The sequence below is a fragment of the Natator depressus genome, chromosome 5, assembly GCF_965152275.1.
Source record: "Natator depressus isolate rNatDep1 chromosome 5, rNatDep2.hap1, whole genome shotgun sequence".
Lineage (NCBI taxonomy): Eukaryota > Metazoa > Chordata > Testudines > Cheloniidae > Natator > Natator depressus.
In genome coordinates, this window is record NC_134238.1 from 46,776,044 (window position 1) to 46,786,453 (window position 10,410).

The 10,410-nt window shown below is 39.8% G+C and overlaps 1 protein-coding gene across 3 annotated transcripts in view; it reads left to right on the forward strand.

Annotated features, from left to right (window-relative positions):
- The window catches only part of POC5 (POC5 centriolar protein), a 48,238-nt gene that overhangs the window by 35,630 nt on the left and 2,198 nt on the right, over positions 1-10,410 (forward strand). For all 3 annotated transcript variants that reach the window (XM_074952705.1, XM_074952706.1, XM_074952707.1), the window contains 4 exons: positions 473-635; positions 6,723-6,841; positions 7,806-7,919; positions 8,948-9,124. In XM_074952705.1, the coding sequence (XP_074808806.1) occupies positions 473-635; positions 6,723-6,841; positions 7,806-7,919; positions 8,948-9,124 (573 nt within the window). The remainder of the gene's footprint in view (positions 1-472; positions 636-6,722; positions 6,842-7,805; positions 7,920-8,947; positions 9,125-10,410) is intronic.

The window sequence follows — 10,410 nt, forward strand, 5'->3', positions numbered from 1 at the left end:
ATAAGAATAACAGCTGGGGTTACATTACAGGAGCAAAGATAAAATTATAAGATACAGTTAGACTGATCTCTAGGTGGGGTCAGGAAGAAGTATTTGCTGTGTTTTCCCCCTGCCATACCATGGTATTGTATAGCACAGTTAAATACATTACAAGGATTTGACCTGGAAGTTCCTGGTTTTAATCATGGTTGGGACTGAATACTGGACTGCACAGACTGTTAGTCTTTTTGGGTATGGTAGCACCTGTGGTTTCCATCCTTGCCATGTACATACTCTAGACTGAGGTATTCAAACAATTGTGTTTGAGAGATCTATATTTAATCTTATTTCTAAAACAACAAAGTCATGGAGGGAATATATTACACTGAGGAATTAGTAAAGTGGCTTTTTAAAGCTGAATGAATAATATGGTGGTTTTGTGTATTCACAGGTGTATAAAAATAATTCTTTGGTTTTTATCTCTTTATTGTAGTTAAACGTTAATCTGGAAGAGGCAAAAGCTGATATCCTGAGACTGCACAGTGAAAGGGAACAATATGAAGGCACCATGAAAAAAGCCTTTATGCGTGGTGTGTGTGCACTGAATCTAGAAGCAATGACCATGTTTCAGGGCAAAGAAAGTAGGACAGAGCATGGTTAGTATTAAAAATAAAGTAAAAATATATCCCTGCATGGCATTGCTCACAGTGCTATTTGGATTAGTTTACTCTTTATTTTTAATTTGGGGATTTAAATAGGAGTATGACAACACCAAACTTATCATGGGATCAGCTTTGTTACATGCTTAAAAAAAATGCACTGAATATGTTAATTAATTGCACTATTAAATAATAGAATTATGCATCCGATGAAGTGAGCTGTAGCTCACGAAAGCTCATGCTCAAATAAACTGGTTAGTCTCTAAGGTGCCACAAGTACTCCTTTTCTTTTTTCTTTTTACGAATACAGACAAACACGGCTGTTACTCTGAAACCTGTCAGAATACCAATTGAAATTTATTAAATATTTTGGATGTTCTTCTACATTTTCATATATATTGTATTCTGTATTGTAATTGAAATCGGCGTATATTATTTTTAATTACAAATATTTGCACTGTAAAAATGATAAAACAAAATAGTATTTTTCAGTTCACCTTATACAAGTACTGTAGTGCAATCTTTGTCGTGAAAGTGCAATTTACAAATGTAGATTTTTTTTGTTACATAACTGCACTCAAAAGTAAAACAATATGAAACTTCAGAGTCTACAAGTTTACTCAGTCCTATTTCTTGTTCAGCCAATCGCTAAGACAAATAAGTTTGTTTACATTTACAGGAGATAATGCTGCCCTCTTCTCACTGTCTGGTGACACTGTAAATAAGAACAGGTATTTGCATGGAACTTTTGTAGCCGGCGTTGAAAGGTGATTTACATGCCAGATATGCTAAAAATTCATAGCCCTTTGCTATGCTTTGGCCATCACTCCAGAGGACATGCGTCCATGCTGATGATGCTCATTAAAAAAAGAATGCGTTAATTAAATTTGTGACTGAACTTCTTGGGGGAGAATTTTATGTCCCCTGCTCTGTTTTACCCACATTCTGCCATATATTTCATGTTATAGCAGTCTCTGATGATGACCCAGCATATGTTCATTTTAAGAATGCTTTCACTGCAGATTTGACAAAACACAAAGAAGGTACCAATATGAGATTTCTAAAGATAGCTACAGCACTCAACTCAAGATTTAAGAATCTGAAGTGCCTTCCAAAATCTGAGAGGGACGAGGCGTGGAGCATGCTTTCAGAAGTATTAAAAGAGCAACGCTCCAATGCAGAAATTACAGAACCCAAACCACCAAAAAAGAAAATCAACCTTGTGCTGGTGGAATTTGACTCGGATAATGAAAATGAACAGGCATCAGTACACACGGTTTTGGATTCTTATCGAGCAGAACCGGCCATCAGTTGGACCCAGGTCCCCTGGAATGGTGGTTGAAGTATGAAGGGGACATATGAATATTTAGTGCATCTGGCATGTAAATATCTTGTGATTCCAGCAACAAAAGTGCCATGAGAACGCATGTTGTCACTATCAGGTGACATTGTAAACAAGAACTGAGCAGTATTATCTCCTGCAAATGTAAACAAACTTGTTTGTCCGAGCGATTGGCTTAACAAGAAGTAGGACTGAGTGGACTTGCAGGCTCTAAAATTTTGCATTGTTTTATTTTTGAATGCAGGGTTTTATTTGTACATAATTCTACATTTGTAAGTTTAACTTTCAACTACAGTACTTGTATTAGCAAAAAGAAAAGGAGTACTTGTGGCACCTCAGAGACTAACCAATTTATTTGAGCATAAACTTTCGTGAGCTACAGCTCACTTCATCGGATGCATACTGTGGAAAGTGTAGAAGATCTTTTTATACACACAAAGCATGAAAAAATACCTCCCCCACCCCACTCTCCTGCTGGTAATAGCTTATCTGAAGTGACCACTCTCCTTACAATGTGTATGATAATCAAGGTGGGCCATTTCCAGCACAAATCCAGGGTTTAACAAGAACGTCTGGGGGGAGGGGGGGTAGGAAAAAACAAGGGGAAATAGGTTACCTTGCATAATGACTTAGCCACTCCCAGTCTCTATTCAAGCCTAAGTTAATTGTATCCAATTTGCAAATGAATTCCAATTCAGCAGTCTCTCGCTGGAGTCTGGATTTGAAGTTTTTTTGTTGTAATATCGCAACTTTCATGTCTGTAATCGCGTGACCAGAGAGATTCCAGTGTTCTCCGACTGGTTTATGAATGTTATAATTCTTGACATCTGATTTGTGTCCCTGAAAAAGCACAAGATCAAATCCGCACAGACACACCCCTGGAACCCCGACCTGGGATATCTACTGCCCAAGATCCATAAACCTGGAAATCCTGGGCGCCCTATCATCTCAGGCATTGGCACCCTGACAGCAGGATTGTCTGGCTATGTAGACTCCCTCCTCAGGCCCTACGCTACCAGCACTCCTAGCTACCTTCGAGACACCACTGACTTCCTGAGGAAGCTACAATCCATCGGTGATCTTCCTGAAAACACCATCCTGGCCACTATGGATGTAGAAGCCCTCTACACCAACATTCCACACAAAGATGGACTACAAGCCGTCAAGAACACTATCCCCGATAATGTCATGGCTAACCTGGTGGCTGAACTTAGTGACTTTGTCCTTACCCATAACTATTTTACATCTGGGGACAATGTATACCTTCAAATCAGCGGCACTGCTATGAGCATGGCCCCACAGTATGCCAACATTTTTATGGCTGACTTAGAACAACGCTTCCTCAGCTCTCGTCCCCTAACGCCCCTACTCTACTTGCGCTATATTGATGACATCTTCATCATCTGGACCCATGGAAAAGAAGCCCTTGAGGAATCCCACCATGATTTCAACAATTTCCATCCCACCATCAACCTCAGCCTGGTCCAGTCCACACAGGAGATCCACTTCCTGGACACTACAGTGCTAATAAACGATGGTCACATAAACACCACCCTATACCGGAAATCTGCTGACCGCTATTCCTACCTACATGCCTCTAGCCTTCACCCTGACCACACCACTTGATCCACTGTCTACAGCCAAGCTCTGCGATACAACCGCATTTGCTCCAACCCCTCAGACAGAGACAAACACCTACAAGAGCTCTATCAAGCATTCTTACAACTACAATACCCACCTGCGGAAGTGAAGAAACAGATTGATAGAGCCAGAAGAGTTCCCAGAAGTCACCTACTACAGGACAGGCCTAACAAAGAAAATAACAGAACGCCACTAGCCGTCACCTTCAGCCCCCAACTAAACTCCTCCAACGCATTATTAAGGATCTACAACCTATCCTGAAGGATGACCCAACACTCTCACAAATCTTGGGAGACAGGCCAGTCCTTGCCTACAGACAGCCCCCCAACCTGAAGCAAATACTCACCAACAACCACATACCACACAACAGAACCACTAACCCAGGAACCTATCCTTGCAACAAAGCCCGTTGCCAACTGTGCCCACATATCTATTCAGGAGACACCATCACAGGGCCTAATAACATCAGCCACACTATCAGAGGCTCGTTCACCTGCACATCCACCAATATGATATATGCCATCATGTGCCAGCAATGCCCCTCTGCCATGTACATTGGTCAAACTGGACAGTCTCTACGTAAAAGAATAAATGGACACAAATCAGATGTCAAGAATTAGAACATTCATAAACCAGTCGGAGAACACTTGAATCTCTTTGGTCACGCGATTACAGACATGAAAGTTGCGATATTACAACAAAAAAACTTCAAATCCAGACTCCAGCGAGAGACTTCTGAATTGGAATTCATTTGCAAATTGGATACAATTAACTTAGGCTTGAATAGAGACTGGGAGTGGCTAAGTCATTATGCAAGGTAACCTATTTCCCCTTGTTTTTTCCTACCCCCCCCCCAGATGTTCTTGTTAAACCCTGGATTTGTGCTTGAAATGGCCCACCTTGATTATCATACACATTGTAAAGAGAGTGATCACTTTAGATAAGCTATTACCAGCAGGAGAGTGGGGTGGGGGAGGTATTTTTTCATGCTTTGTGTGTATAAAAAGATCTTCTACACTTTCCAGAGTATGCATCCGATGAAGTGAGCTGTAGCTCACGAAAGCTTATGCTCAAATAAATTGGTTAGTCTCTAAGGTGCCACAAGTACTCCTTTTCTTTTTGCCAATACAGACTAACACGGCTGTTACTCTGATACTTGTATTAGGTCAACTGAAAAATGTTATTTCTGTTTTTTACAGTGCAAATGCTTCTAATCAAAAATAAAGTGAGCACGGTACACTGTTTTCTGTGTAGTTGAAATCAATATATTTGAAAATGTAAAAAACATCGAAAAATATTTAAATAAATGGTATTCTATTATTAACAGTGCAATTAATTTTTTAATCGCATGATTTTGTTTTTTTTAAAGCAGTTTGACTACTCTGAATGAGTACTAATTGGAATGACAGACATTTAAGTTTTCTAAATTTTCTTAGCTGGGTTGTATTTTAACCAAGTTTTTGCAGTTGTGGAACTTGAGAATAAAAGTTTAAGGGCCGCATTAGGTACTTCAACTTTTAGCTTTGTTCCAGAACAGTAGAAAGGGACTATCTCTTGAACACTTGACTATAACACTTCTCTTCTCCTTCTATTCAGCAAGCAATTTTTTTGTTTACTTGTTGGTTAACAAAATTTTGTAGTTCAGTGGGTCTCCCAGTCATTAGTGAGAGGGTATTTACAAATGTACACACCTGTGAGATAGGAAGAGAGAAAACCTCTCTAAAACTATAGCAGGAGGCCAGGCAGGAAGGGGCTGGACAAGATTCGAGGCAGAAGTTCTATAGTGAAGCAGGGAGTGGCAGAATAGCATTAGGGATGACCATATTCCTTTAGGAGGGCAGACTAGATGATAAACAGTGGTTCTTCTGGCTTTATAATCTATGAATTTGAAAGCTTGAAAGACCGTAGGCCAAAAATCAGTGATCAGTTATTTATGCACAACTCCTGTTTTTGAAGACAAGAATCAGCTACAGAAATGACTTTTAAACTGTTTTAATTAAAAACTCCTCCCTTTCCCCTTGGCGTGGATGTATGGCACTCAGGTCTGATGGAGATAGGTCTGAAAATCCATCCAAGTTTTATATTTTCTCTCTGTATATTTGAAAAAAAAGAAATCGAAGCATCAGAACTCACACATGTCATTACAAAAAACACTTCTTAGGTTATTTTTATTTTCTGACATCAGTAGTGATTATTGTATTAACAGAAATGTCCTGCTTATTGACTTGTTTTTTCTAGAAAAATACAAGTTTAAAGCAACACATCATAAAAGCAAATATTATGAAATGAATACATATAGGAGAAAATTAAAGTAGTAATGTTAGGTTGTTCTAAAACTTAGAGTGATGAAAATTTAACTGCCACATGAGGTCACTGTAGTCTATAGAATGATCAAAATCTCTAAGCACTACCAATAGTGAAAATTTCAGCTTTGTGAATCTGCTTTTAGAGAGGGCAAGGAAGTCAATAAATAAAAACCATATTCCTGCTTGCTGTTTTAAAGAAACTGTGTGTTCTGAAAGAAAAGAACAAAACCTGTTTGGAAAAGGTACTGGACTCCGTTCTCCCTGACCTCTGCTTTGTGCAGAGTGTTGGGAGCTGGTTATGGCTCCCTGAATCTGTAGCAGGCCAATTCTCATGTGAGTTAGTTACTTTACCCTACTGATGCAGTGTCCCCAAGTGATCTTACACCAGTACAGCAGGGCTCCAACATGCCACCTCCTTTTGTTGCCATGCTCCCTACACCAAGGTTGGGGTGGGGCACCTAACATAGTAGCCCCTCTGCCTAGGGAATTCTCCATTGGCAAGTTATGTCCAGAATCCTACCTATTTGCATCACCTGACCAGCACCAAGGGGTTGGGGTGTAACAGAGGATCTGGCCCATGGTATTTGCAAGCTTCTGAGAGAGGGATTCAAATAGAGGAGAGAGAAATAAAACCCTGTGTAATAATAGACTGATCCTTTTAATAAGATTATATACAAATCCCAAAGGAACAGAAAGGTTTTACTGTGACTCATCTTCTCTCTTTAAGGCTTGCTAGTGTTCATTGGGTTTACCAGGTTCTGTGCTTGTTGCTTTAATCTGTGTTTCTAATAATAGATCCAGTAAATAGGAGAGAAGATCCTGGAACTAATGCCACTGGAAGGCTCCCTCCTTCCCAATTTGATCCTCCATCACCACCCCCTCCAACAGCAGCCACTGTTTCACAAGAGGAAATTGTACGTACTATAGCAGGAATAGAATTTAAAAAATGTGGTGGTAGAAAAAGTTTATTCATTAAGCTATTTAGGCATCAGGTTTTTTCATTGAACAAATTGAATAACTCCTACACTGAGAGAACTTTCAGTAATGTTTTTGCACTTGGATAATTTACAAATAGCTTCTTTTTAAAATGTCAGAACTTAGTTACTTTGGAGACATAAGTACTTATATATAACAGCATGTACTATAGTATAAAACACTATATGCACACGGTTGTTGGGTTACGGTTGCTATGTTGTTTTTTCAGAAAGTTCTAATTTTGTAAGTAGAAAATTTGTAAACTAGTTACTTAGGATAAAGAAGGTCACAATCTTAAGCAGAATCTGCTTTCCAAGGTACCTTTGTGGAAAACAGTTGCTGAGACTTGTTTGGAAAAAATAGCTGAACTTGATTTCGATTGAGAAAATAGAATTTTACATTAATTTAAAGGCTAATTTTCAGAAATGTATTATTTACAATGGACAGTGCCAACTTGGAATCTAGTCATTTTCAAAACCTGAATTAAAAATAGTTTCAGGTACTACATCTGCCCTTAGATCCCACTGACAATTTGTGATGTTTACAGTTTACATTTTTCCATTTTATTAAAGACCTGCCCAAGCAGGGGAAACAGTGAAATTGACTACACACAAAATAGCCAAACTGAAAAAAGTCAACATTTTTTCCTTCTGATCTTTGTTACAGAATCTTGGATATTACTCAGATCTCTATAGGTACCCAACTTTCTGACAATGTGTTGGTTTTTAAGTTGAGTGTGACTCTATTTAGCTTTATGAGTACAGAATCTGTAAAGAATAAAATTCAGCAGTTAACTGAAGTGTCAGACTAATCAAATAATAAAACTGCATTTTCAGTAAAGAATTAAGTATGATCCAAACTACAGTTCTCATTCCTCTATAAAACCCTTTGATTTATTTACAGTTTTCATCCCATCTGGGCCACGCAAGTACTTCTCAGACCAGATTAGAATCAAATTCTCCAGTAATCGTCGCTAGTGCAGCTGTAGGATCTGGCATTACATCCGCTCAAAAACTGGTAACAAACTAGAATTAATTGATTAATATTTGAAGTCATTGTAGGTATTACAGTCTGTCTTGGTTCCTTTCTTACTGTGAGTATTTGGGGTAACATACAGAAGTATGAAGTGGAGGCGTTTGTCCAAGAGTTTAGGTAAAGGCCTGGAGAGAAACTTGAAAATGCATCAGTTCATTTTAAATGGATTATTTGTTGTATATTAAATGAAGTTAAAAATGGGGAAGGCTTTTAGGAAAAGAAATGTGTGGGGTTAGGAAATAAAATGGATGATGTGAGAGGAAACATTTGTGCAGAATTATATACAGCACATCATGAGCAATTAACATTTCAACAGCTGAAAGGTTGGGTTTGGGTTTTTTTAAACAAATCTGCCTTGCTTTTAGCTTACTAATTGAAATCTGTTCCTCATTCCCTCCTCTGCTCTTGCATCTAACCGACTCCTTTTTGTTTCTCTTCCTCCTCCATCTTCTAAGCTCACTCCTATCTGGCAGTTTGCTCCCAGTACTTCTCTGGGGAAGGATGGAAGATTGAAAAATTGCAGTGCCTCAGTTTCATTATGTGTAACCTTTTTGGTGCCTGGTACATTATTGATTCAAGGACCCTGCTGGGCTGATGTGGGTGCCGACAGCTGTCACTAGCTTGCAGCCAGAAAGTAAAGCTACAATTGTTCCATATTGCTAGATTTGTCAAAAAAGCTGACAGAGGGCCCTTTCATGATTGAGGTTTGCTACGCTTCAGCACAATAGCCATTAACCACATCACCGTACTTGCTAGTATCATGATAAATGTAGCATTGCCTTTATATAGAATGGGAAATACCATGGTAAATGTAACTGCAGGTAATAAATACCCAATTTTTAATTGTGCCCACTGTATGGAATCTGTTCTATACCATTATGGACTCTAGTTTACCTACAGTACCCATAAACTCTATTCATATATGTAGCTAATAAACCAAAGCAGCTGCCTGGTTGCATTGTAAATACTGTGTGTAGGCATCTCTACTAATGTGTCTTGTTTGTTCGTAGCCTGTAGCAAGAGTAGTGACATCTGCTCAGCAGAAGGCAGGAAGAACAATCACTGCTCGAATCACAGGCCGATCTGATTTGGGACAAAAGAACAGAATTTGTAGTAGTTTAGCTGTAATGGGAGTCTCCCCACCCATGAGTTCAGTTGTTGTAGAAAAGCATCATCCAGTCACTCAGGTAAGTCCAACTGATATTAGGGTAATAATTGCCTTGTTACACCATGTCTACGAGTAGTTTAAAAGCTCATCGGGGTGGGGCGGTCTCATCTTTGTTTTAACAGGTACGTGTGAGCGCTATTAGAGTAAATAAGCAGTATTTTTTTTTCTGGTGGGTGTGTTCTAGCAACAAAGATTCACATCAAAGTGATGAGGGCTGGAAATGAATAATCCCACTTAAACTCTACCCTCATTTCCCCCTTCTGGTTGTAATAATAGTTTTGATAGGTTTAGAAGCCTTTGTTGGTTCATTGTACATCTACTGCTGTCAGTGCCCTCTGCACAACGGAGGTTAAATAGCTTTTTGGAAGCAATGCTTCCTCAGTCATTGTGGAGCTAGACCTTGAGTATGAATTTGATTTAATGAGTGAGAAATGTGGGTGGGCCAAAAGCAGTAGTGACAGGATGTACTGACTTAAAGCATCTATCACTTTCCTTAATATCATGCCCCAACCAAACCACTGTGTGGATGGCAACAAAGTCGTCCCGTGTCCGTTCCCCCCACCCCCGCTTTTTGCTGTACTTGATTCTTACTACTCCCTTCCCCACTGCGCACGCATCCTTTCCTATGCAGTGTGTTGTGTGATGGTGAATTGAATGACTATAGCAATAGGATATTGGCTATCCAATATACACCAAGGAAAGAGGGTTTTGAGCAGTGGCTTTATTAGCATAAAGAGATCATTCTAAGTCGTTTGTACAGCTAATAGGCTGACCACCATCAGAGTAAGAGCCTTTGATCACTTGGATGTATATGAAGGAGGAATCTAGCTGAAGATGTCAGCTTTAACCTGTGAAGTCCTAAGTGGTTTGAGTCTGGTTACATGAAAGATCACCTACCTCCTGGGGTGATACTGCCATAACAGCTCAGCAGATGTGCTTGAGCTTCCTTGATATAAGCAGCTGGGGTTGCCAACAGAACACTTCCTCAACTCTACATTGGTTTTCCAGGACAATTTTCCATTGGTTTTGGTTCACCAGAGCCTGGATTTAACCTTCTAGCATGTGGCAAGACATCTTTTCCAGGGGCTTTTGGGAAAGATACAGGTTCGTAAGCAGTGGTGGTCTGTGCCCTGGGCAGGGATGAAAGTAAGACGGCATCGGTAAAAAGTAGCCGCCAGTAGTGGCCCATACTGCTGACTTTAAAGCGCTGCCGCAGCAGCCCTTTATCATCGCTGCCCCTTTTGCGCCCCTCATCGACGGCCCTGTTGGGTCCCTACCGGCAGGGCTGCCAAGGTGGGGGTGCAA